Source organism: Podarcis raffonei, chromosome 4 (genome assembly GCF_027172205.1).
Source record: "Podarcis raffonei isolate rPodRaf1 chromosome 4, rPodRaf1.pri, whole genome shotgun sequence".
NCBI classification, from domain to species: domain Eukaryota; kingdom Metazoa; phylum Chordata; class Lepidosauria; order Squamata; family Lacertidae; genus Podarcis; species Podarcis raffonei.
The window spans coordinates 6,936,249-6,964,202 of record NC_070605.1 but is presented as its reverse complement, the minus strand read 5'-3'; the positions used below and the strand labels follow the sequence as shown (position 1 = coordinate 6,964,202).

The 27,954-nt window shown below is 45.6% G+C and overlaps 1 protein-coding gene and 1 pseudogene across 1 annotated transcript; both read left to right on the top strand.

Annotated features, from left to right (window-relative positions):
* Positions 1-27,954, top strand: part of LOC128412239 (zinc finger protein 850-like) — a 104,280-nt pseudogene that overhangs the window by 34,684 nt on the left and 41,642 nt on the right.
* LOC128412220 (zinc finger protein 501-like) lies at positions 11,209-14,175 on the top strand. Its single transcript, XM_053385097.1, has 3 exons — positions 11,209-11,310; positions 11,504-11,653; positions 11,734-14,175. The coding sequence occupies exons 1-3, from the start codon at positions 11,277-11,279 to the stop codon at positions 13,101-13,103; spliced, it is 1,554 nt and encodes a 517-aa protein (XP_053241072.1). The 5' UTR covers positions 11,209-11,276; the 3' UTR covers positions 13,104-14,175.

Below are 27,954 nucleotides of genomic sequence, written 5' to 3'. Positions count from 1 at the left end.
TATATCCTTTGGAAAGAGATAGCTGTGGCCACTCTGGTGTCTTTTGTTGTTGTTGCTGCAGGTAATAAATAGTCTTGTGGTCACGAGGAATTGGGCTGAGGGTTTTCCACCGTTGGGTCTGCGTTGACATCTGTAGAAGGGATATCCTGTAAGCGGGAGGGTGGGGCAGGACTTTTGGGACATAAAGACACAGTTATAAAGGTAAGAGGTAAAAGCCAAAAAGGAGAGAATCTCCTTGAGTTTTCTTGGGAAGCCGCAAACAATAAAAATCTTGGCGAGTTAAGCATTTTATTCATTTCAATATTATTATCACATTTCCATATAATTACGACTGTTATTATATGCTAAAAATACAAAAAAAGAAAAAATATATAAGGAAAACAAAAGTAAAAAAGATAGATTACCAGCTAAACAACTTTTTCCAGACAAAAAATAAATGGACTTGACAGAACAACAGCGGGTTGTTTTTTTTAAAAATAATATTATTAAATAATACAAAGATATCAAAACCACACAGATTGTTACTGGACTGGAACCTTAAGGACTAGGAGGTGACGGAGGTGATGGTGAAATGGGCACACGATTGTGGCTATCCAATGAAGATGAAAAATGGGGGAAATTATGAAAAAAGACTTAAAATTCACCACATGCTATCTGATTTTTAGATGGTACCTGACCCCATCCAAATCAGTCAAAATAAATAAATATCAGCAATAAATGTTGGAGATGCAGACAAAATGAGGGAACCTTATTCCACATGTGGTGGACATGTCCCCAAAGGGAAAATAAAATAAAATAAATGCTATTTATTTTAAAGAAAACCAAAGCTTTCCTATTTTATATTCAAACAATAAGCATAGCAAATGAAAATAAAAGAGTGTTTCTTTACACGACAACAGCGGCTAGGATGTTAATAGCAAAATACTGGAAAATGAGTTAATATCAATAAAAGATGAGTGGCAATTAAAGTTGTGCTAGTACCTTGAACTAGCCACAATGCCAGAACTTCCAAGAGACTGAGATCTACTCCCAGTAATAAAAATCCTGCCAGTGATCTACCCATTGTCTTTGCCCAGAGTTCTTGAGCTTTTCTCAGGGAGCAGTGACCAGAGCTGTGGATCGAGCACTAGATCATTTAACAAATTAAAATTATAAAAACAATTGTGCTATAAAAGTACATACCATATATGAAGTATCCAGATAATGGAACTTATAACATAGTGGTTTCTGCAGTGAACAACAAGTCTTACAATGTATATAGGCAGGCGCAGCATTGATTTTAGTTACAGGTGACAGCAATCTGCAGCTGCAAGGTTTTCTTCTTTAAGTGACCCCTTTAAAACAACAAATGTAAAGCAAACTTGATCCATACACAGGTTTGTTAATTTGTTAAAATATGTTGAATTGTGACATTATAGTCATTTATATTACTTAGAATATGTAGAAGGAATGAAGCCCATGAGAGCGAAACAAGGCATTATTCCGGAAATCCTTGTCAACACTGTGGAACTGTAATAGGCTCCAATTTGGACTTTATGAACGTATGTGGAACAGAAACTAGCAGACATTTGGTCTTTTGAATGAACTGATTTATTGGGACTTCCGTCTATATTATTGCAATTTATGTGTTGTTTATGTGCAAGATAAACATTTGATATTGTGATGAGAATATATAGAAGAGTATTGTTTATGTGAATCCACAGACAGTTACGTTTTGTGTGTTTGTACATTCCAGGAACAGCATTCCTGACCCAGATTTTCACAGGAAGTCCCTAAGATGATTCCCCTTTCAAGCAGGATACGTGAACCTAGGCCAGTATGGTCCTCCTCCTCTGGCAGACGGAGAACCCCTTCTCCAAAGCCCCTCCCTCCCCCACTTCCCCATGAGGGTCCCCCACACCACCCATCACTCACCAGGATGGCTTTGGCCGTCTCCTGCTTGGAGCACTTCAGGGTTCGGAGCCCCCTGAGCTGAGCTGCCTGGCAGTGATGAATCACCTCCGGCAGGTACAGCTGATCTTCCTCCAGCAGCTGAAATACAAAGTCAGTTCCTCAGGAAGGGAGGGCTTCTCCACCTCCGAGAGTGCAGTGGGGGGCAAGGAGGGCAGGTCTGAGTCCCTGCTCTGGTTCTCCCCAATACTCACCCCTGGGGGAGGGATGTGCAACCGCAGCACATCTGCAAAGAGAAGGACATGGGGACAGGTGAGTCCGTCTCTGAGCTCCTGGCAAGGCTATTCCAAGAGTTTTCTCCTGATTCCAAATTCCTACTGCAGGGGAGGAGGGACACCCCAGGCCTTGATTGCCAATCCTGGCCTCCTTCAGCCAGAATGTGGCTCCCCAGGCCAGATGTGGCCCAATCGTCTTCTCAATCCGGCCCGCGGACAATTCGGGAATCAGCGTGTTTTTACATGAGTAGAATGTGCCCTTTTATTTAAAATGCCTCTCTGGGTTATTTGTGGGGCATAGGAATTCGTTCAGCCCCCCCAAAAATATAGTCTGGCCCCCCACATGGTCTGAGGGACGGTGGACCGGCCCGTGGCTGAAACAGGTTGCTGACCCCTGCCCCAGGCTAAGAAGATGGTCAATATCCAGTTCCACGCCACCCCTTTAAAATTTAAATCTCAAAACAGATCCCAACTTTCAGAGCATGTTAACCGCATGAGTGGAAAGACCGCTGCTCCACGCACAGAAATAGGACTATACTGTACTTCCTTCTCCCACCTTTAAAATAAACATCTACGTAATGAAACCGACCCATGTCTGCCTTCCTCCACCAACCTGCACTTCACTCTTCGAGCCAAAAGACAACACTTCCCCGTTCCCAGGTGAAAACACCTGGCCTTTCATTGGTAGAGCCGCCACCACACCTGTGGTGTTTACCTCAGTGTGACGCAAGGACTGAGTGGATGGTGAGATGCTTTCAGCATCAGACACTTGGCGGGTTCTGAAATGACCGTGCAGGCCAGATTCACGACCCTGACGGGCTGGATTCAGGCCACAGGACATAGTTTGAGGACCCCTGGCCTACACTGACTGGCAGCAGCTCCCCAGAGTTTCAGGCAGGGATTTCGTCCAGCCCTTGCAGGAGATGTCAGGGGTTGACCCTGGGACATTCTGCATGCCAAGCAGATGCTCTGGGGCTCCCCATATTTCACTAGTCTTTCAACGCTATGCTATTAGCAACTGTGGAGATTCCACCTGCCTCTTTCAAAAGGAGAACACTCACCTGGTCAATAGTAGTAGTAGTAGTAGTAGTAGTAGTAATAATAATAATAATAATAATAATAATAATAATAATAATAATAATAATAATTTATACCCAACCCATCTGCCTGGGTTTCCCAGCCACTCTGGGAAGCTTCCAAAAAAATATTAAAATACAATAGTCCATCAAATATTAAAAGCTTCCCTAAACATAATAACAACAACCATCCATTTTCAGTCCATTGAATTAGCAATTAAGCATTTATGGAAAAGGAAATAGCATATTTTTGATGCGTGCACAAGCATGCATAAGAAAGTATTACTCATTTCTGATGAGAATAGGATTTATTTATTTTGAACTTCGCTTGGTTCCTCCTTGGCAGCCAGTGCGATTGTTTCATCAGGGCTAGAACTCAGGACCCGCTGCCTTGAGGGACATCTAAGAGCAGTTGGGCAGGGGAAGGGTCTCCCTTGGGAGGTGGTGGACTCTCCTTCCGTGGAGGTTTCTAAGCAGAGATCCGACGGCCATCTGCCATGGATGCTTCAGCTGAGATTCCTGCATTGCTGGGGGTTGGACTAGATGACCCTGGGATCCCCTCCTATCTCTCCACTCCTGAATTCTAGGAGGAGCTTCCTTGCCTCCTGCAAAGCCCTTTTCCCTGCAAGCTCTTCCTCTGGTTTCTGGCCAAGGGAGGGAGATGCTCAGAGTCCAGCCAAGAGCCTCACCCCCAAAGGATATCTGGGCATGGGCGTAGCCAGGGGGGCAGCTGCCCCCTTAATCCATTAAAAATAATAGAAATCTGAGGTTCTGTCAAGCGAGAGAGGGCTGAGCTGGAGGGACTCGGCTTGGCAAGGGTTAAAGGGAACTGAGCTGCCTTCCTAGAGAGGACAGGAAGCAAGGGGGGCTGGTCCTCCAGAGCCAGGGCCCCTCCCTCCCCAGTCCTTTCCTGCAAGGAAGGGGGGGTGTTGCTTTGGTGTCTCTCCTGCAAGAGCTGCATCGCTGCCCCCTCCTGGGATCTGGTGAGTCCATAGCTGTCAACTTTCAGATGTGAAAATAAGGGATCAGCAGCCTGATCCCGGGGACAGTCTACGGGATATCTAAGAATCCAGGATAGCAGCGGGAAACGGCGCTGCAATAAGGGAATTTCCCGCAAAAAAGGGAAGGTTGCCAGCTATGGGTTGAGTCTCCTCTCTCTCCCACCAGAGGGTGCAGTGGGGAGACGGTGGGGGTCCCAGGGCTGCAGCAGGAGAGGGTGCCTGGGGGGCCGGATTTGCTCATGTGGGGGGGGGGACCCCAAGTCAGGGAGGAGAGGGTTCTGCCAGGGAGGGGCCAGGTCTGCCACGCTCTCCTTCCTGGAGATCAGAGGATCCCTGACTCCCACGAAATCTCCCTTTTTAAAACAAAGAAGTCCCTGGGACTTTAACTCTGTGTGACATCGCTCAGCGTCACTGCACAACGGAGGAAACATGTGCAAATGGTTTTCCAAAGCTGGAGGAGGAGGTGGACTAGCCCCCCCCCCAAAAAAAAAACAACGGGGAGAAAGGAAGGAAAAGTAGGAAAGAGAGGCCAGGAATAAAGTGAGGGATCCCAGGCCATAGTCTGGCTGCTGCATTGGAAACCAGTTTGTGTTAAGCTATCTAATAGAATAATACTAAATAAAAAAATCAAGGGAGATGTCTTTGACCCCGCCCACTTGGCCCTCAGGGGGTTGGCCAGATACATTCCTGGCCCTCAGAAGTGAGAAAAAGAGACCTCACCCCAGGAATCTGTCTGGAGAGTGGCAGAGAGTGCAGAAAAGGAGACAGAAGCAGGGGAGTGGGGGTGGGGGGAGCAACTCCTGAGGACCCCCGGGGTGAGGACCCCCACTAGAACCAAGCATCCATTTTTCACAAGATACAAATGACTCCCTTGCCATTCAGTTCTGACTTCACGCATTGACTGGAAGGCTGCAGAAACCAGGATGATTAATCTCACAGAAATCCCTTCAGTTGCCTCCAAATTTTGCATTGCTTGAAGGCTAGAGACTTATTTCTTCTCCTCTTCCTCTTTCGTTTCAAAAAGATAGCTCATGGTCTGAGATCTGGTGCAGTCCAGCCCTGGTTCCCAGCAAGACTCATCTATGCTTGCTCAGGGAACCATTTTTCCCCGTCCTACAAATTTTGTAACAGAACAATGTATTTGCTTTGTAGGATTTGATAGAGCCCCTCATTAAGACGGACAGAACTTGTCAGAAGACCAAAGGATTTCTTCTGATCTCTCGGAGGCTTCCTGACAGCACAGATGGATGAGCGAGACTCAGCTGGCCCTGAAGCAGGAAGAGGCCATGCCAACCAAACTGGGAGCAGTGGGGGATTCTGGGAAAACTCTGTGCAGAAGATCCTGGGTGAGGAGGACACCCTCTGCTCAGAGGTGCAGAGCCAGCAGATGAAGCAGTTCTGCTGCCAGGAGGCCAAAGGACCCCGAGAGGTTTGCAGCCGACTCTACCACCTTGACCATCAGTGGCTGAAGCCAGAAAGGCACACGAAAGCTGAGATGCTGGACCTGGTGATCTTGGAGCAGTTCCTGGCTGTCCTTCCCCCGGAGATGGAGAGCTGGGTGAGGGAATGCGGAGCGGAGACCAGTTCCCAGGCGGTGGCCCTGGCCGAAGGTTTCCTCCTGAGTCAGGCAGAGGAGAGAAAGCAGGAACAGAGAAAGCAGGTGAGAGAGACTTTCCTTTGTTTTTGTTTTTTTAAAGTAATATTTATTAAAGTTTTGACAATATAACACCAACAATAACAACAAAACAACACAAATACAAAAAATAAACAATCAAACAATAAAAAAATACACAAAATTAGTTTAAACCTTCTATAGTATAACTTTCATTAGCTTGTTTCTTTGACCTCCTCACACCTCCCTTTTTGTATTCTGCTTCAATTTGTTATTTCAGCAAATCCTTTCCATCTTTCCCAAATTTTTATCCATATTTTATTAAAACAAGGTAATTTAACCTTTCCTGCTTTCCGTCAATAATTTATTTAACATATATTCTTTTATGCAAAAGTCAGATTATTTAATTCCAGTCTCTTTCTAAACTTCCTTAATTTTACTATGTTTCTGTAAATAGTCTTTAAATTTCTTCCAATCTTCTTCCACCAACTCTTCTCCCTGGTCTCGAATTCTGCCGGTCATTTCCACCATTTCCATATAGTCCATCACCTTCATCTGCCATTCTTCCCGGGTGAGTAGATCTTGTGTCTTCCAATATTTCGCGATGAGTATTCTTGCTGCTGTTGTAGCATATATAAAGAAAGTTCTATCCTTCTTTGGCACCAATTGGCCAGGAGGAAGGCCTCTGGTTTCTTCAGAAAGGTATACTTAAATACCTTTTTAATTTCATTATAGATCATTTCCCAGAAGGCCTTGATCTTTGGGCATGTCCACCAAAGGTGAAAGAATGTACCTTCCGACTCTTTACATTTCCAACATTTATTATCAGACAAGTGATAAATTTTTGCAAGCTTGACTGGTGTCATGTACCACCTATATATCATTTTCATTATATTCTCTCTTAAGGCATTACAAGCCGTAAATTTAATACCAGTGGTCCATAACTGTTCCCAGTCAGCCATCATAATGTTAAGTCCAACATCTTGTGCCCATTTTATCATAGCTGATTTCACTGTCTCATCCTGAGTATTCCATTTTAGCAGCAAGTTATACATTTTTGACAAATTCTTACTTTTGGAGTCTAGTAGCTGTGTTTCCAGTTTTGATTTTTCCATCTGAAAGCCAATTTTTTTGTCCAAATTATAAGCCTCCATTATTTGATAATAATGAAGCCAATCACGCACTTTATTCTTTAACTTTTCAAAGCTCTGTAATTTCAGTTTATCTCCTTCTTGTTCCAAAATTTCCCAATATTTCGGCCAACTGGCCTCCATATTGAGTTTTTTCTGAGCTTTCGCTTCCATTGGAGACAGCCACCTTGGGGTTTTATTTTCCAATAAATCCTTATATCTTATCCAGACATTAAAAAGAGATTTTCTGACAATATGATTCTTAAATGCTTTATGTGCTTTGACCTTATCATACCACAAATATGCATGCCATCCGAATACGTTGTTAAAACCTTCCAAATCCAAAATATCAGTATTCTCAAGAAGTAGCCATTCTTTCAGCCATCAAAGCGCCGCTGCTTCATAATATAGTTTAAGGTCCGGCAGGGCAAATCCACCTCTTTCTTTAGCATCAGTTAAAATCTTAAATTTTATTCGAGGTTTCTTGCCCTGCCAGACAAATTTTGAGATATCTCTCTGCCACTTCTTGAAACACTCCATCTTATCTATAACTTGCAGTGTTTGAAACAAAAACAACATTCTAGGCAATACATTCATCTTTATAGCAGCGATTCGGCCCAGCATTGATAATTTCAAATTTGACCATATTTCTAAATCCTTTTTCACTTCCAACCAACATTTTTCATAATTGTCCTTAAATAAGTTCACATTTTTAGCTGTCAAATTCACCCCTAAATATTTCACTTTTTTAACCAGTGTTAATCCTGTCTCTTTCTGGAACCTCTCTTTCTCGATCTCTGTTAGATTTTTCTCTAGCACTTTGGTTTTCATTTTGTTCAATTTAAAACCTGCTACCTGGCCAAATTCTTGAATTAGTTCCAGTACTCTCTTAGTACTGGACTCTGGTTCCTGTAATGTCAGTACCAGATCATCAGCAAACGCTTTCAATTTGTACTGTTTTGCTCCAACTTGTATACCTTTAACCAATTGGTCTCTTCTAATTATATTTAACAGAACCTCCAGAACAGATATAAAAAGCAATGGGGAAATTGGGCAACCTTGTCGTGTTCCTTTCTCTATCTTAAATTCTTCTGTAACTACGTTGTTCACAATTAACTTAGCCTTTTGTTCTGAATAAATTGCACCTATACCATTCTCAAACCCCTGACCAACCCCCATCCCTTGTAAATTTTTCTTCATAAAGCTCCAGGAAATATTGTCGAAAGCTTTCTCCGCGTCCACAAATATAAGAACAGCTTTAGTGTTAATGTTCACTTGTAGTTTCTCCAGAATATTTATTATGTTCCTTGTATTGTCAGACAAATGTCTGCCCGGGCTTCCCTTCAAGTCTTTGTTATTCTCTTTCCTACATTTCTCACCATTCTCTGTTTTGAATCCTTGTTTCTTTTTCAGGGAAAGGATCTCTTTGCAGAAATGGACCTGGATTCCAGTGAGGCAGAGAGGCCTCCGTTGGACACCAGAGAGAGGCCACTGGGTAAGGAGGAAGGTGGTTTTTCTCCATTTGGTCTCATTCTGTTTGTTTTCCAACTCATCTCAGGGTTCTTTTCATCTTATTTTGGGGGGAGACAATTGGGAAGAAGGGTCCAGAGGAGGGGAGATGTATTTCTGCACAACAAACATATTAAATGGGCACAAACATTCAAATGCTCTCAGCAGGTAAGTCTTTCTCAAAAGCCCATCTGCAGTTAGAGATGCCCTATTTCACCTGTGAGAGAAGCAGGCACTCCTGGCGTCCTGCTTACCTTTTTTCTCTTGCAGGTGGCAGAAGGATGCCGGGAAGACCTCCTGATCCACCTTTTCATGGGGGCAGAAGGGAAGCAGCAGCTGTGGAACCAGATCAGGTCAGGGGAAGCTGCCTTGTGGGGACTGAGGCCGAGGGATGGAGCAATGTCATGAACTGGTTGGGCACAGAGGAGTGGTGGGAGGAAGCAGCTGGGGAACCAGGAAGGGAAGACGGCTGAGAGCCCAAGAAGTAGAGGTAGAAGAAGGACTGGCGGTCAGAGGGGGAAGAGGCAGAAGGTTGGGAAGAGGAGGTTTCAGAAGCTGAAGTGGTAATAAGGCTTAGTGAGCTGGGAGACTCTGTGGCAGAATGTAGTGCAGAATCAGAGGCAGAAGAGGAAGGAGGCGAGTGGGAGGAGGGAGGTCGAGAGGCAGAGGTGAGTCAGGAGAAGGAGGAGCCACCGGTGGCTCCCTCTCCTTTTGCCAGAAGCCACCCTCCCTGCTTGTCTTTCAGACCCGAGAGACCCCCTGCAATGCAGGAATCTCTGCTAGATCATCCAAGACAGATGGCCATCCAAAAGAGGCTGATTTCATTTCTAGATTGATCACGGAATGCTCAGATTGGTTTCTAAGCAGTGGGCAAATGAGAACAAATAGTGGCCTGGATTCACCTAACCAGCCCCATCGGCTGCAAAATGGGGCCTGCCCCCCATTCCTCCCCCTCTCCATGCCCCCATGAACCCCTGGATTTTGGCTCTAGGGCATTGGGAGGGAACTCCCCAGAACAGCTCAGGAGGCGAGGAGAAAGTGGACCCTTCCATCAGGCAAACTGGAATGCTTGTGTAGGCAGAATGACTTGGAAAACACAAGGTGGAGTACCGCCTATTTGCACAAAGACGAATACCCATAATTAAAACTTAGAATAAAATAAGCATCCATAATTAAAATGTGCAGCAAAGTAATCCTATTGAAACAACTCCCCTGCTGGTCCCTTATTTTCAAGGCTGCTGGTCCCTTATTTTCAAATCTGTAACTTGACAGCTATGGCCTTGTGGGCGGGGAGGGGGGGTTGCAGTGCCAAGGTCAGATCACTTCCTGGTGCAGCTGGACTTCTCTGCGGCCCTTCCCCTCTGCAGGGAGGTGGGACCGATTCGGATGGTCCACCCCCGCCACTTAATGGATCCAAATGGTTTCCAGAGAGTGGTAGGGGATGCTTCCTCCTGGGCCGTGTTCAGAAAGTGGTGGGAGGGGATGAGTGTTCAGACCCCTGGGCTCTCACTTGTGGGGTGCCTCAGGGTTCTGTCCTCTCCTCCATGCTTTTCAACATCTACATGCAGCCACTGGGAGAGATCATCAGGGGGATTGGGCTGGGTTTTCATCAGTATGCAGATGATAGCCAGCTCTACCTCTCTTTCAAATCGGAACCAGTGAAGGCGGTGAAATTTCTGTGTGAGTGTCTAGAGGCGGCTGGAGGATGGATGGCGGCTAACAGATTGAGGTTGAATCCTGACAAGACAGAAGTACTATTTTGGGGGGACAGGAGGCGTGGTGTGGGGGACTCCCTGGTCCTGAATGGGGTAACTGTGCCCCTGAAGGACCAGGTGCGCAGCCTGGGAGTCATTCTGGACTCGCAGCTGTCCATGGGGGCACAGGTCAATTGTGTGTCCAGGGCAGCTGTTTATCAGCTCTATCTGGTATGCAGGCTGAGACCCTCCCTGCCCGCAGACTGTCTCTCCAGAGTGGTGCATGCTCTAGTTATCTCTCGCTTGGACTACTGCAATGCACTCTATGTGGGGCTACCTTTGAAGGTGACCCGGAAACTACAACTAATCCAAAATGCGGCAGCTAGACTGGTGACTGGAAGCGGCCGCCGAGACCATATAACACCGGTCTTGAAAAACCTACACTGGCTCTGAGATCGTTTCTGAGCACTGGCTCCCAGATCGTTTCTGAGTGTTTCTGCTGACCTTGAAAGCCCTAAATGGCCTCGGTCCAGTATACATGAGGGAGCATCTCCACCTCCATCGTTCTTCCCAGACACTGAGATCCAGTGCTGAGGGCCTTCTGGCGGTTCCCTCACTGCAAGAAGCCAAGTTACAGGGAACCAGGCAGAGGGCCTCCTCGGTAGTGGCACCCGCCCTGTGGAACGCCCTCCCACCAGATGTCAAAGAGAAAAATAACTACCAAACTTTTAGAAGACATCTAAAGGCAGCCCTGTTTAGGGACACTTTTAATGTTTAATGTTTAAGAGATTATTGTATTTTAGTTTTTATTGGAAGCCGCCCAGAGTGGCTGGGGAAACCCAACCAGATGGGCGGGGTATAAATAATTTATTATTATTATTATTATTATTATTATTATTATTATTATTATTATTAACAGGAAGGAAACAACAGAGCATTGTGTAGCAGATCATATTTCTGCTGTCTCAGAGGAGGACATTTCCCTTTTTCTTTTAGGGTCCAGTGTGCTTTGAAGATGTCACTGTTTGTTTCACGGACGAGGAGTGGGCGTTGCTGGATCCTGACCAGAGAGCTCTGCATAAGGACGTCATGAAGGAGAATTGTGGGATATTGGCCTCTCTTGGTAAGGCTCCCTGTGGGATTGTCATATCTGCCTGGAAATTCAAAAAATACCTCTATGGGACCAACCTCATATATTTTCACAGAGTTCAACAGCGCCCCCTATAACACCTGGGAACCTAACACCCCCACAATAAACAGTAACGTACAGTTTTTTCTTTGAACAATATTCTTCAAAATATTCTTTTTTCTACCAGGATTGGGCTGGTGTGAACTTCCCAGGCCATCTTCTGTGTCAGCTTCAACCTTCCACAATTTTGACCACTACTATATATCAGACAAAACAACATTCAACAAGTCTTCAGAATCTAATAATAAATATGTTGATAAAATGACAAACAACACAGGTAATGAACACACAACCAACTCCCTTCATTTCTTCTCCATTTGTTCCTGAGGCTCTAATCCCTTTTTGTCTCCATTGCAGATTCTGATGAATTGGAAATTGAGAACAAAGGTGACCACGATAAAATCCCCAGGGAGGAGAAGCCACGTAAAAATTTGGAGTGTGAAGAAAGCTGCAGTCAGAGCTCCCATTCCACTTGCCATCAACAAAATCTCATTGGAAAGAAACTCTATCAGTGCATGGAATGTGGAAAAAGCTTCAGGAAGAGCTCCGATCTCACTTCCCATCAAAGAATTCATACAGGGGAGAAACCCTATCAGTGCGTGGAATGTGGAAAGAGCTTCAGGAAGAGCTCCCATCTCACTTCCCATCAAAGAATTCATACAGGGGAAAAACCCTATCAGTGTGTGGAATGTGGAAAGAGCTTCACAGATAGTTCCGCTCTCATTTCCCATAAAAGAATTCATACAGGGGAGAAACCCTATCAGTGTGTAGAATGTGGAAAGAGCTTCAGTCAGAGCTCCTCTCTCACTTTCCATCAAAGAATTCATACAGGGGAGAAACCATATCAGTGTGTGGAATGTGGAAAGAACTTCAGGAAGAGTTCCAATCTCACTAAGCATCAGAGAATTCATACAGGGGAGAAACCCTATCAGTGTGTCAAATGTGGAAAGAGCTTCACTGAAAGCTCCTCTCTCACTTCCCATCAAAGAATTCATACAGGGGAGAAACCCTATCAGTGTGTGGAATGTGGAAAGAGCTTCACTCACAACCACAGTCTCACTTTCCATCAAACAATTCATACAGGGGAGAAACCCTATCAGTGCGTGGAATGTGGAAAGAGCTTCAGGAAGAGCTCCTCTCTTACTTCCCATCAAAGAATTCATACAGGGGAGAAACCCTATCAGTGTGTGGAATGTGGAAAGAGCTTCACTCACAGCCACAGTCTCACTTTCCATCAAACAATTCATACAGGGGAGAAACCCTATCAGTGCGTGGAATGTGGAAAGAGCTTCAGGAAGAGCTCCTCCCTTACTTCCCATCAAAGAATTCATACAGGGGAAAAACCCTATCAGTGCGTGGAATGTGGAAAGAGCTTCAGAAATAGCTCCTCTCTCACTTCCCATCAAAGAATTCATACAGGGGAGAAACCCTATCAGTGTGAGGAATGTGGAAAGAGCTTCACATGTAGCTCCTCTCTCACTTCCCATCACAGAATTCATACAGGGGAGAAACCCTATCAGTGCGTAGAATGTGGAAAGAGCTTCAGTCAGAGCCAAAATCTCACTTCCCATCAAAGAATTCATACAGGGGAGAAACCCTATCAGTGTGTGGAATGTGGAAAGAGCTTCAGTCAGATTGCCAATCTTACTTCCCATCAAAGAATCCATACAATGGTCGGAAAAACCATTATACAGCTTTATGAGCCAGGCAAATCTGCACCTTTTTAACCAGGCTTTTGACTGATTGACATCTAATTCCCTTTTAATATGTGGTGTTTCGGGTTGTTGTTTTTTTATTTTGTAACCATCCTGAGACCTGTGGGTGTAGGGAATAGGCGCCAACTCTTAAAGGCCTAGGGGTCTTTGCCCCACCCCCAATAAAATATTTAAGGAGGCCACCTCCCAGTTTTTGGTATGTTTTTTTCAAACACAACCTTTTATTCTTCTGCAACTTGCCATACAATTTCTCTTTCAATTTGCCCTCTTAAAAAAATAAAAAAAATAAACGCACAAAGGTCATGAGGAAAACAAAATACAAGAAGATACAAACATGGTCAGGTCCCAACTTTGCGGGCAAAATGTAAAAGTTGCTTTGAAGGAGGCTTTCCCAAACTTGGGTCCCCAGCAGCTCCCGGACTGCAGTTTCCATCATCCCTCCCCATTGGTTCTGCTAGCTAGGGATGATGGGAGTTGTAGTCCAAAACCAGCTGGAGACCCAAGTTTGCTTTAAAGGGAAAGTAGGCTGGCCTTGTGACACCCTCTGCTGGCCAAAAGCACTGCCCCAGAATCTGAACCACCCCCAGGACTGCTAATTGGAATTAATAGAGCGCAAAACTGAAGTTTGATCGGCACTTCAACCTCTAGGGAGCTTCTAGGTGCTTTCTGCACCACCTAGAGTACCCACAGAATTGTGGCTTCTCCTGGCAATACACATATAAGAAAACAAATGAAAAGCAAACACAAGGGGCAGGGAAAAATCTGGAAAGGGCCATACCAAATGGAAATCCGTTGTGAAGAGGTCACTTTCCCCACTGCTGAACAATGCCACAGGTAGAGGAGATGGAATGCTAGAAGTGTCTCCGGGGCAAGGGGAGCTGCTGGGAAATTGAACTACGGGCTCAAAATATTACTTTTTTAAAAAGTTGCTGCCATTATAGGCATTGCCATTCAAATGGTGTGCATGCATCATGTGATTGATTGTGCAAGGCGGGCCTTACCTGGCCCTCCACCAATATTTTATTCAAGTTGGCACCACTGGTTCGGGTGGTTTCCAAATTAAATAAAGACATAAATCGCCTTGCTTTGCACATGTCAATATCCTCATTTATTCTTTTTTAAATTTATTTGCCCTTCATCTGAAGATTTTACAAAATGCAGGATGAAAGCATGGCTTTCTCACAAACAAGTCAAGCCAGAGAAATCTCTCCTTTTCTTCTTTTGGATGGAGTTACAAACTTTGTTGATCAGGGAACTGCTGTTGAAATTGTGCACCTCGATTTCAGTAAGGCTTTTGACAGAGTCCTCTGTGAGATTTATGTGAGGAAGCTGGTAAAATGTGGGCTGAATGAGGTATATGTCTTAGGACATCAAACTGGGAAAGTGGATTTTAAACTGACTGAAGAGGTTTTATGCCCTTGGGAATTTGGTCTCTTAAATCTACCCCTTCGCCTTCCGTTTCTGTGCGCTGCTCTGGTTCGCCAGAAGCGACTTAATCATGCTGGCAACATGACCTGGAAGCTGTACGCCGGCTCCCACGGCCAATAAAGCGAGATGAGTGCCGCAACCCCAGAGTCGTCCACGACTGGACCTAATGGTCAGGGGTCCCTTTACCTTTACCTATGCATTATAGAAGGGACGTCCAACTTCCAAGATGCTGAGATCTACTCCCAGTAATAAAAAACCTGCCAGTCATCTACCCATTGTCTTTGCCCAGAGTTGTTGAGCTTTTCTCAGGGAGCATTGACCAGAGTTGTGGATCAACCAGTAGATCGCGATTGACCTGTTGCACATGCCTCCATTCTAGGAATTTGCAAAACAGCATCAAACCTTGTGTTACATGAAATACATTCGACAAACACAAGACGTAACCGGCTGTGGATTCACATAAACAATACTCTTCTATATATTCTCATCACAATATCAAATGTTTATCTTGCACATAAACAACACATAAAGTGCAATAAATCCGTTCATTCATAAAGACCAAATGTCTGCTAGTTTCTGTTCCACATATGTTCATAAAGTCCAATTTGGAGCCTACTACAGTTCCACAGTGTAGTAGTGTTGCACATGCCTCCATTGTAGGAACTGCACTCCTGACCCAGAATTTCACAGGAAGTCCCTACATGATTCCACTTTCAAACAGGATACGTGAACCTAGGCCAGCAGGGTCCTCCTCTCCGGCAGACGGACAACCCCTTCCCCAAAGCCCCTCCCTCCCCCACCTCCCCATGGGGGTCCCTCCCCAGAACGGCCTCCGCTGTCCGGTGCTTGGACACTTGAAGGGGATGGAGGACTCTCAGGGCAGCTGCCTGGCAGTTCTGCATCACCTGGAGCAAGAAATCTTGCTCTGGCTCCAGCAAAAGTCAGGCTGTCAGTTCCTCACAGCTGAGAGTGCAGATTGGGGGGCAAAGAGCCCTGGCAGCGGGGAGAAGGTCTTTCGGATCCTCTCCCTCATAGCTGTCAACTTTTCCCTATTCTTGCAAGGAATCCTATTCAAAAAAGGGAAACGTTGACAGCTATGCTCTCCCTACTCTTGTTTCCTCCAATACTCACCATTGCTGGATGAAGAAAGCCTCTGGCACATCTTCAAGAAGAGAAAAACAAGTAATAAATGAAATAGGAAGCGAAATAAGAAACTGAGAAAACAAGAATCCACTGATTGCCTCGCCTTGTCCTCCATCAACTGCCACCAACTGCTCTCTCCTCCACTCACCTCACTGCTAACCCAAAATGGCCGCCTGCAAGTCTGTGGTCCTTGTCACCATGGCAACCCCCCCTCACCTGGACCTGGGCCCACCTGGCTCCACCTATTGGGAGATGATCTATAATGAAATGAAAAAAAATGTTTAAGATAATCTTTGTTAAAAGACCAGAAGCGTTTTTATTAGGTATTTTAGGGCAGGATTTACCAAAAGATAAGAAAAATCTATTCATGTATGCGACAACCGTGGTCAGAATTTTACTAGCTCAAAGATGGAAAGGCGATGAAATACCAGCGAAAGAACACTGGCAAGAAAAGTTGGTGGAATACACTGAAATGGCGAAGCTAACTGAGAGACTTAAAGATAAGGACTATAATGACTTTTTAAAAGATTGGGAACCTTTTAAGATGTATATACAGAAACAATGCATAGAAACGAACTCACTGGCAGGATTTGAGTAATACAATTACAGTGGACAAATACAAACAGAAAATTCAATTATGAGGTAAAAATGAGAAGGAAGAGACAAATGTTATAACCTTCATTTTAATATATAAGGAATACAAAATTATAAGCAAAAGAAACAGAGGTGTTATAAACCAGGAAGAGAAGTTGGGGGAAGTCGCATGGTGTGGGGGAGTGTTAATTGAAATTGTAAAATGTAATTTGAATGTTTGATTATGTTAAAATTTCTTTAATTCAGTTATTAAAAGTGGCTCCTCTTACTTAAGGGCTGCACAGACCTCATGGGACACCAGAGCAGATTCCCTTGTTGCTTTTTTGAGTCGACCAGCAATGGGGGTTGCATTTCCTTATTTCCAGGAGGGCTGTTGCTAAAGCACATGACATGCTCTTCACACTTAGTTATCTATTAGGAACACAGGCACAAATTATTGTGTGTGTGTTTGTATTTGCAAACTACCCCAGTCTGAGCGGTGAGATTCCAGGGGTCCCAGGCGCTTCCCCAGATTCAGTTTCCTTGGAACGAAAATCAGTGGAGACTGTGTAGTCTTTATGATATCTAGTTTTATTTACTCGTATACACAACCTGCGTGTAGGACGGAGGGGCTCACAGCATCAACACCCAAACAGATCTTGCTTCTCTATTAGTCGCAGCTTTGGCTCCAGCACAGAGCAAGCTGGTTTTGGGGTTCCCCACAACTCTCTCTGGGTCTTGCTTTCCTACCTAGCAGCCAGGTGAGATGGGAGGGGGGAGGACAGCCACCCATTAGCTGCAGCTCTTGCAACCCAGCTCCTTTGTTGGGAATGCTGAGGAGGACACTCTTATGACCAGGAAAGGCCCTTGTCTTGCCAAGAAACTTGTCTGTAGGAATCATGCATCCATAATGCTATGGAAAGGGTGAATATCTTCTAGAATCCTCTGGTGTCACCAGAAGAGGAAGCCATTCTTTTCAGTTAGGTCTGTTCTCAACTGCAGAGGATGAGTAGCCTTGGAAGCCTCTTGGGGAGATGGAAGTGATGAAAGGACTGAATCCATGAGGGAGAGCTACTTGCTCTGAGATGGGGGAAACTTTGGGCAAAGGCCAGCTGAGTAGAGATGCTGTTGGCCGCTAGTTTCCGCTCTTCCCCATTGTCACAGAGGGCGTAACATCGGAGGTCCTGCGGGAGGAAAGATGCCTCAGAGTCAGGGGCCAGTCTGGGCCAAAGCGGCCCCCACTGCCCTCACCACAGAGTCCCTGGCACTCCTGGACTATGAGGGTTGCCAACTTTGGCTGTGGAGCAAATTGGGGGTCAAACTGTCAGTATTTCATTCTCCCATTGCTAGTGTAAAATGATATCCATGTTTACACCTTCTGTACTGTCTGTGTAAGAATGGAAGTCAGTCTGTAAATCACTTCCATCCTTTGTTTTCTTTTACTCTGACCAAGGAGACGGCTGTGGAAGACAGCTCACGCCATGTTTCTTTGTTATTTTCCGCTGTAAATAAAGCTTGATTTCACATTTTAACACAGTTTGCAGCACATCTGTAAAGAGAAGGACATGGGGACAGGTGACTCCGTCCCTGAGCACCTGGCAAGGCTATTCCAAGAGTTTTCTCCTGGATTCCAAGTCCTACTGCAGGGGAGGAGGGACATCCCAGGCCTTGGGGGCAAATCCTGGCCTCCTTCAACCAGAATGTGGCTCCCCAGGCTAAGGAGATGGTCAATCTCCGGTTCCACTCCACCCTTTAAAAATTTAAATATCAAAACAGATCCCAACTTTCAGAGCATGTAAATCACAGGAGTGGAAAGACCTCTGCTCCACTCACAGAAATGGGACTATACCTCCTTCTCCCACCTTTAAAGGATACGTAAGGAACCTCAACTTCACTCTTCAAGCCAAAAGACAACACTTTCCCGTCCCCAGGCGAAACCCCTGGCCTTTCATTGGTAGAGCAGCCACCACGCCTGTGGCGTTTACCTCAGTGCTGTGCGGGGACTGATTGAGCTGACGGCGACATGCTTTCTTTCTTTCTTTTTTATATATAATTTTTATTAAAATTTTTCCATTATACAAATTCCAGTATCAAACATTTTTCACAAATTTCAACTTTTTGGACTTCCATCAACTTCTCTGCCAATCATCCGTATTTTCCCATTTTTACACATTTTCTAAATTTGATATTGCATTTTAATATTACCTTTACTCTTTCTGCTTAACAATACTCCTCTACCTTTCACAAAGCCTCTTTAAATCCCACTAGCGTTGTTTGTTCATCACATATACTTTTCAGATATTCTACAAATTTTCCCCAGTCCTCGATGAACTTGTGGTCCCGTTGATACCTAATCTTCCCAGTTAATTTGTCCAGTTCTGCAGAGTCGATAAGTTTCATTCTCCATTCTTCAAGAGTCGGTAGTTCCTCCTGTTTCCATTTTTGGGCCATCAATATTCTTGCTGCTGTTACTGCGTATTGAAAAACTTTATTATCCCTTCTATTTATTTCTCTTCCTGTTATTCCTAACAGAAAGGCTTCTGGTTTCTTTACAAATGTATATTTCAACATCTTCTTCAATTCATTATATATCATTTCCCAGAAACCCTTCACTTTCTTACACTCCTACCACATATGATAAAATGATCCTTCTTTTTCTTTACATTTCCAACACTTATTACATGTTTTATACATTTTTGCTAGCTTAACCGGTGTAATATACCATCTATACATGCTTTCAGCCTCGGACACTTGGCGGGTTCTGAAATGGCCGTGCAGGCCACAGTCACGACCCTGGGGGGGTCCCTTGTAGGAGATGTCAGGGGTTGACCCTGGGACATTCTGCATGCCAAGCGGATGCTCTAGGGCTCCCCATAATTCCCTGCACTTTCAACGTTATGCTATTAGCAACCGTAGAGATTCCACCTGCTTCTTTCGAAAGGAGAACACTCACCTGATCAATTTAATAAATAATAATAATAATAATAATAATTTATTTATACACTACCCATCTGGCTGGGTTTCCCCAGCCACTCTGGGCGACTTTCAACAAAATATTAAAATACAAGAGTCCATCAAATATTAAAAGCTTCCCTAAACATAAAAATAACAACAATCCATTATCAGTCCATTGAATTAGCAATTAAGCATTTTATTAGCATAAAAAGCATGCATGAGAAAGCATTACTCATTTATGATGAGAATAGGATTTATTTTGAAATTCACTAGGTTCCTCCTTGGCAGCCAGTGCGATTGTTTATGCAGGGCTAGAACTCAGGACCCGCTGCCTTGAGGGACATCTAAGAGCAGATGGGCAGGGGAAAGGTCTCCCTTGGGAGGTCGTGGACTCTCCTTCCGTGGAGGTTTCTCAGCAGAGATCGGACGGCCATCTGCCATGGATGCTTTAGCGGAGATTCCTGCATTGCTGGGGGTTGGACTAGATGACCCTGGGATCCCCTCCTATCTCTCCACTCCTGAATTCTAGGAGGAGCTTCCTTGCCTCCTGCAAAGCCCTTTTCCCTGCAAGCTCTTCCTCTGGTTTCTGGCCAAGGGAGGGAGATGCTCAGAGTCCAGCCAAGAGCCTCATCCCCAAAGGATATCTGGGCATGGGCGTAGCCAGGGGGGCAGCTGCCCCCTTAATCCATAAAAAATAATAAGAATCTGAGGTTCTGCCAAGCGAGAGAGGGCTGAGCCGGAGGGACTCGGCTTGGCAAGGGTTAAAGGGAAGTGAGCTGCCTTCCTAGAGAGGCCAGGAAGCAAGAGGGGGCTGGTCCTCCAGAGCCAAGGCCCCTCCCTCCCCAGTCCTTTCCTTGCTTTGGGTTCTCTCCTGCAAGGGCTGCCTCGCTGTCCCCTCCTGGGATCTGGTGAGTCTCCTCTCTCTCCCCCCAGAGGGTGCAGGGGGGAGACGGGGGGGGGGTCCCAGGGCTGCAGCAGGAGAGGGTGCCTGAGGGGCCTGATCAGGGAGGGGCCAGGTCTGCCACGCTCTCCTTCCTGGAGATCAGAGGATCCCAAACTCATCTGGCCCTCCGCCCCCCCTTGCTGAAAAGATCTCCCTTCTTTAAACAAAGGAGTCCCTGGGACTTTAACTCTGTGTGACGTCGCTCAGCCTCATTGCACAACAGAGGAAACGTGTGCAAATGGTTTTCCAAAGCTGGACGAGGAGGTGGACTAGCCCCCCCCCCAAAGAAAACCCCACGTGGAGGAAGGACGGAAGGAAGGAAGGAAGGAAGGAAGGAAGGAAGGAAGGAAAGGTGGGAGAGAAAGGCCAGGAACAAAGAGAGGGATCCCAGCCCCTGGTCTGGCTGCTGCATTGGGGACCAGTTTCCCAGTTGTCTCCCAGGGCAGCTCCCCACGGAGGCCACTGCAACAATCCCCTCGCACCCAGAGCATGGCATCCCAGGACCACGTCCTCTCTCTCCCAAAGGGATTGTTGCTGGCAAAGCAGCCGGAAATGGGCGCTGCTACTTCCTGACAGTAAGAGCTGTTGGACAGTGGAATTTGCTGCCAAGGAGTGTGGTGGAGTCTCCTTCCTTGGAGGTCTTTAAGCAGAGGCTTGACAACCATATGTCAGGAGTGCTCTGATAGTGTTTCCTGCTTGGCAGGGGGTTGGACTCGATGACACTTGTGGTCTCTTCCAACTCTATGATTCTATGATTCTACTCACTGAGCCTCCAGGAACCTTGGCATGAATGGCTGTGTGTGTGTGTCAAGCTATCTAACAGAATAATAATAGCAATAGTAATAATAATATTAAAATAAAAAATAACCCACCTAAATTTCAAAGGAGATATCTTTGGCTTTTCCCACTTGGCTCTCAGGGGGTTGGTCAGATACATTCCTCGCCCTCCGAGCAAAGAAAAAGGGACCCCACCCCAGGAGTCTGTCTGGAGAGTGGCAGAGAGTCCAAGTACAAGAAAAGGAGACAGAAGCAGGGGAGGGGGGGAGCAACTCCTGAGGACCCCCAGGTGAGGACCCCCACTAGAGCCAAGCATCCATTTTTCACAAGATACAAACAATTCTCTTGTCTGTTGGTTCTGACTTCATGCATTGACTGGAAGGCAGCGAAACCAGGTTGATTAATCTCCCAGAAATCCCTTCAGTTGCCTCCACATTTTGCGTGGCTAGAAGGCTAGAGACTTATTTCTTCTCCTCTTCCTCCTCTTTCTTTTCAAAAGATAGCTCACGGTCTCAGATGCGGTGCAGTCCAGCCCTGGTTCCCAGCAAGACTCATCCATGCTTCCTCAGGGAACCATTCCCCCTCCTCACACACAAATTCTGTAACAGAACAATGTATTTGCTTTTTAGGATATGCTACAGCTTCTCATTTAGAAGGGCAGAAATTGGCAGAAGACCAAAGGGTTCCTTCCAATCTTTCAGAGGCTTCCTGGGCGCACAAATGGATGAGCGAGACTCAGTTCTCCCCGAAGCAGGAAGAGGCCATGCCAGCCAAACTGGGAGCAGTGGGGGATTTTGGGAAAACCCAGTGCAGAAGATCCTGGGTGAGGAGGACACCCTCTACTCAGAGGTGCAGAGCCAGCAGTTGAGGCAGTTCTGCTGCCAGGAGGCCAAAGGACCCCGAGAGGTTTGCAGTCGACTCTGCCACTTTTGCCACCAGTGGCTGAAGCCGGAAAGGCACACGAAAGCTGAGATGCTGGACCTGGTGATCTTGGAGCAGTTCCTGGCTGTCCTTCCCCTGGAGATGGAGAGCTGGGTAAGGGAATGCGGAGCAGAGACCAGTTCCCAGGCGGTAGCCCTGGCCGAAGGTGTCCTACTGAGTCAGGCAGAGGAGAGAAAGCAGGTGAGAGAGACTTTCCTCTGGATATTCCCAAGGGGCTCCAAACAGGACAGAGAACATCCCATAATGATCTGCTGATGACCCATCCATTTTCTAGGAAAGCATCTATGGAATGAGATCTCACACCCTTCAACTTTTTGCCATTCTCTTTCTAATATTTCTCACCTTTCTGTGTTTTTAATCCGTGTTTCTTTCTCAGGGAAAGGATCTCTTTGCAGAAATGGACGTGGATTCCTGTGAGGCAGAGAGGCTTCCGTTGGACACCAGAGAGAGGCCACTGGGTAAGGAGGAAGGTGGTTTTCTCCGTTTTGTCTCATTCTGTTGGTTTTCCAACTCATCTGAGGGTTCTTTTCATCTTGTTTTGGGGGGAGACAGTTGGGAACAAGGGTCCAGAGGAGGGGAGATGTATTTTTGCACCACAAACATATGAAATGGGCACAAACGTCCAAATGCTCTCAGCAGGTAAGGATTTCTCAAAGGCCCATCTGCAGTTAGAGATGCCCTGTTTCACCTGTGAGAGAAGCCGGCACTCCTGGCATCCTGTTTACCTTTTTTTTCCTGTGCAGGTGACAGAATGATGCCGGCAAGACCTCCTGATCCGTCTTTTCATGGGGGCAGAAGGGAAGAAGCAGTTGAGGAACCAGATCAGGTCAGGGGTAGCTGCCTTGTGGGGACAGAGGCTGAGGGATGGAGCAATGTCATGCACTGGTTGGGAATGGTGGGAGGATGCAGCTGGGGAACCAGGAAGGGAAGATGGCTGAGAGCCCAAGAAGTGGAGGTAGAAGAAGGATGGGCGGTCAGAGGGAGAAGAGGGAGAAGCCTGGGAAGAGGAGGTGTCAGAAGCTGAAGGGGTAACAGGGCTTAGTGAGCTGGAAAACTCTGTGGCAGAATGCAGTGCAGAATCAGAGGCAGAAGAGGAAGGAGGCGAGTGGGAGAGGAAGGTTGGGAGGCAGAGGTGAGTCAGGAGAAGGATGCCAGAAGCCACCCTCCCTGCTTGTCTCTCAGAGCCAGGAGACCCCGTTTATTGCAGAAATCTCTGCTAGATCATCCAAGACAGATGGCCATCCAAAACAGGCTTATTTTATTTCTAGATTGATCATTGAATGCTAAAATCGGTTTCTACGTAGTGAACAAATCAGAACAAATAGTGGCCTGGATTCACCTAACCAGCCCCATCGGCTGCAAAATGGGACCTGCCCCCCTTTTCTCCCCCTCTCCATGCCTCCATGAATCCCTTGAATTTGGCTCTAGGGCATTGGGAGGGAACTCCCCAGAACAGCTCAGGAGGAGAGGGAAAAGTCGATCCTTCCATTGGGGAAACTGGAATGCTTGCCTAGGCAGAATGACTTGAAAAACAGAATGTGGAGTACCACCTATTGCACAAAGACAAATACCCATTATTAAAACTTAAAATTAGCATCCATATTTAAAATGTGCAGCAAAGCAATCCTATTGAAACAACATCGCAATGTACAGGAAGGAAACAACAGAGAATTGTGTAGCAGATCATATTTCTGCTGTCTCAGAGGAGGACATATCCCTTTTTCATTTAGGGTCCAGTGTGCTTTGAAGATGTCGCTGTTCATTTCACGGACGAGGAGTGGGCGTTGCTGGATCCTGACCAGAGAGCTCTGCATAAGGATGTCATGGAGGAGAATCGTGGGATCCTGGCCTCTCTTGGTAAGGCTCCCTGTGGGATCGTCATATCTGCCTGGAAATTCAAAAAATACCTCTATGGGACCAACCTCATCCATTTTTACAGAGCTCAACAGCACCCCCTATAACACCTGGGAACCTAACACCCCCACCCCCAGTTTTTCCTTTGAACAACCTTCCTGAAATTATTCCTTTTTCTACCAGGATTGGGCTGGTCTGAACTTCCCAGGCCATCTTCAATGTCAGCTTCAGAATTGTTAGGAAAGATAAGTAGCTTTAGGTTTTTGTTTTTGCTCCTTTTAGTCTTGGGTTGACCAAAGAGCCGACTGGCAGCGAAGCTCAGGTGCTGCCAGCCAGAGAAGAAGCAGGCCTAGGGAGAGGAGACTTAGCAGCGGAAGGCAGAGAGGAGGGGGAGATCAATTGTAATTGTAATCTGAACAAAGGGGAGAAGAAAAAGAGAGACAGAGTGACAGACAGCTGTGTGAGAGCTACAGGAGTGAGTCAGACACTGGAATGCAGGAAGCATTCTCTGTCAAATCTCCTAGGATCTGAAAAGTGGCAGAGACGCTCTAAAGATACTGGAAGAGAAGGTGGGGGCTTCCGTGCTGGGGAAGGGGGAGGAGCTCAGTCTGGGCAACTCCATCTTGTGGGGAGGACGAAGAGTAGAGGAGCTCCGTCCAAGTTTGTTGTTTTAGCAATAAATCTGAAATTATTAACAGCCAGAGTCGTCTCACGTTTGTGGGAGAGACCAAGCCATAACAAGGAGTGACATTGGAGATGGAGGGGATGCCATGACTGGGCCAAACAAAATCCATCCCAGAGAAGAGCTAGGCTTATGGAATCTCAGGTAGTAGTAGCAGTGATGAGGATGAAGATGATACAGTGGTACCTCGGTTTACAAACTTAATTTTTTCCAGAACAGGTACCACTGTAGTAATAATAATAATTTTTTGTAATGGCTTGGCTCTCCCACAGAAGCAAGACACCGGCAGTAATTATCTCGGGTTTATTGCTCAAACGCATAAATCACTCCGGAGCTCTTTCACTCCATGTCTGACTTCCAAGTTTGCAGTTGCCAAGTCTAAACTCTGTCCCTTCCTCTTCTTCCAAGAGGGGAAAAAACCCTTTTGCTTCCTCTCTTTCCCCCTCCTCTCACTGACATTTTTGCGCCTTCTAGTTTTTGGGCTAGCCATTCCTGGCCTCTCCCCTTCTGTCTCTAAGCTAAGATTCATATTTTGTGGATCTTTGCTATCTGCTGCCTGCTCTCTGTTCTCTGAAGCTCTGCCACTCGGCTGCCCCTCCTCCCTCTCACATTCCAGCTCACATTCCAGTTTCCTTATCTCTCTTTGCTTGCTTTCATACATTCCAGCCTCTGTCAGCTCCGGAACAAAGCTGACATTTTTATTTCTACCCTGCCCGTCTGGTTGGGTTGCCCCAGCCACTCTGGGCGGCTTCCAACACATATATAAACATGAAACAGAAATAATAATATTCTGATGCCATATAAAAAGAACATTAACTTAAAATGAACAACTTATACTGTTGGCCAAAATTGTGAAAAGTGTATTTCTGAGGTTTGATGGCTCATAACACCACTTTTGTGTGGAGTAATACCATAAAATTATATATCAATGGAAAGATAATTTAATGAAGAATGTAATGTAATGACTTTTATGAAGGAGTATTTATTGGAACAGCAGTCATAAAGAAAAAACGTGAAACTTTTGGTAACCATTGGTAACCTTTAGCTTTAATTACAGCCTTACAACGCTTTCCCATGAAGTGAACCAAATTTTTAGTTCTGGAGCTGTAAGAATGTGAAACCAAGATTGAATTATTGCCTCTGTTAATTGGGCTTTATTGCTGGGTTGCCTCTGATTAACAAGTTTCTTTAGTCGGCTCCATAGATTTCTGATTGGGTTAATGTTTGGGCTATTCCCAGTCCATTCCGGCAGTGGAATAGGATTATCTTGAAAGCACCTTTTTCACACAGCAGCAACAGGACATGGAGCTGAGTCCTGTTGAAACAGAAAATAAATATATAAGTAGTAGGGGGCCGCTAGGGGCGCCTTGGAAGATGGCGGATATTAACATCTATCCAGCCCGCACGAGGTAATTAGAGGCTGATTATGGGGAGTAAATCAGTCTCCCTCATCTCTCCAGGGAGGAGAGATGCTGTTTTCACCCGCTGTTGCCATAGATCACCCCCGAGTTCGGAAGAAGGAGGGGGTGAGGCACTGGGTGCTCAACCCTTGGCGGGCCTCGGAACTCCTCCGAAGCTACTTCCAGGAGCGAAACTAGTTGTGTTACTTAAAAGGAAAAAAATTGGTGAAAGATAATGCACAGGCTTCAAGAGAGGCAGGAGGTTTTTATCTGCTAACAAGTTTACCACTGAATTGAAGAAGACTGAGACGGAAGATTACATCAAAGAACTGCAGACATGCTGGTATGTGGATTGGAGTGCAACAGAACTAAAGGGGGGGGATGACTTTTTATCTTTTTTTGCTCTATGTGATTAACTAATAACCCTCCCTCTTAGAATATCCATCACAGCAACTAATTGGCAAATGGGAGTAAAAAGGAACTGTGTGAGAATAATATGAATTTAAAGGTTTTACTCTGTAAAGTATTTGGAAAGAAGGGCTCTCTTTGTGACGCAGTTAGAATGGAGATTTGATACGAGACCCGTGTTGCAGGAGGTTTGGTCTTGGGGAGGGCGAGCCAAAGATTTATTACTTTCGATGAGATTGTGAACTGGAAGGGGCAGCCCTCCCGGAAAAAGACTAATTTACGATGCAACAGGTCGGGAAAGTTAAAGAGCGAGCTTTTGGACTGTATTTCATCGGAACAACAAGAAGGCGATTGCTTGCTCGAGCGGAAATGCCTGGATTATTGGGATTTACGAGAGAGCAGTACAAAGCCCACACAGAAATACAAACAAGACTGTTTCTTTCAACCCACTTGCGGAGCAATTTGGAGGTGAATGAAAAGGAAAATGAGTAACGACAAGGATTGAGAAGAAGGGACTGGAAATATCATTCTTAATATGAAAGCAGCAGAAAATATTCGAGGATTGGACTCCTGCCGATCAAGAAGCATGGGTACCCCCCACAAAAATTTATAATTTGGAAAATAATTGGATTACATGATATGTATTGTTATAATTTGGACTAATTGGTTTGATGTGTTTAATTCGGTAATATGAAACTTAATAAAAGATCACCTGCGGAAGGCTTCAGTTTGGGCTAAAGTATTTCATTTTTTATTTGGGGGCATTTCCATTCCCTTTAATGATGAAAATTCTGCCCACACCTTTTGCTGCCATACAACCTCAGATCATCACACTATCTGGGTGTTTCACGGTTGGTGTAATGCAAGTAGCATGTAAATCTTCTCTGATTCTTCCCCTTGTGTATTTCATGGCATCACTACCAAGCAAGGAGATTTGGGTCACATCCCTCCAAAAACATTGTCCCATTGTTCCGCGTCCAATTAACATGGGTTTAATCTTCTCAGCCTTTGCGGGGGGCCACTAGGGGGCGCATAGGAAGATGGCCGACAATAACATCTCTCCGACCCACAGGAGGTAATTTGGAGGCTATGTTGGGAGTAATTAGGCTCCCTACACACTCAAGACAGTGAGTGGGGCCGTTTGCCTGCTGTGCCCGATATCACCCCCGAATTTTTGAGGGGGATGGGGGCATTAGGCACAAAAACCCTCCTGTGGGATCTCGGGACTCCTGGACGCTGTCTCTGACCTGCGCCACTAGCTGCAAGAACTTCAAAAGAAACAATTTGGCACGAAGGAATGCACATGCTTCAGGAAATGAGGAGGAGTGAAGACTGTAACAGAAGAGGTCTCTGGAAAAATAAGATTTAAATTATGAGAAGACATGTCAAGATACGGTATGGCAAAGGACTGAAGGGGGAGGGGGGGAAATGTTTTATTTTCCTACTTATGTGATTAAACCCAAGAATCCCCTCCCTTCAAGAGGCAAAAGCCAGAAATGAGGTTTTAAGGACTTAAGCTGTGAATCTAAGGCTGTGTGGAGATAAACTTTCGAACCAAAGCATGTTTCTAGAAGACTGTGGAATGTATAAGAGCTTTGTTCTGACACAGTCAAAAATCCCGTCGCCATTTTGGGAAGCTCTGTCGGAGGACTAAGTCAGGGAGGAGGAAGAGTGAAAGAGAGCGTTCTTACATCGTGGGAGAAACTCCTCAAAGAGGTCTTAAGAGCGACAGAGCTATAATTTACGAGGGAAAAAGTG

Bases quoted from the DNA above. Each gene is read 5' to 3' on its own strand.
- LOC128412220 (XM_053385097.1), top strand. From the start codon at position 11,277: ATGAAGGAGAATTGTGGGATATTGGCCTCTCTTG. The intron at 11,311-11,503 runs GTAAGGCTCCCT...TTTTTCTACCAG, and splicing joins TGGGATATTGGCCTCTCTTG to GATTGGGCTGGTGTGAACTT. The intron at 11,654-11,733 runs GTAATGAACACA...TCTCCATTGCAG, and splicing joins TAAAATGACAAACAACACAG to ATTCTGATGAATTGGAAATT.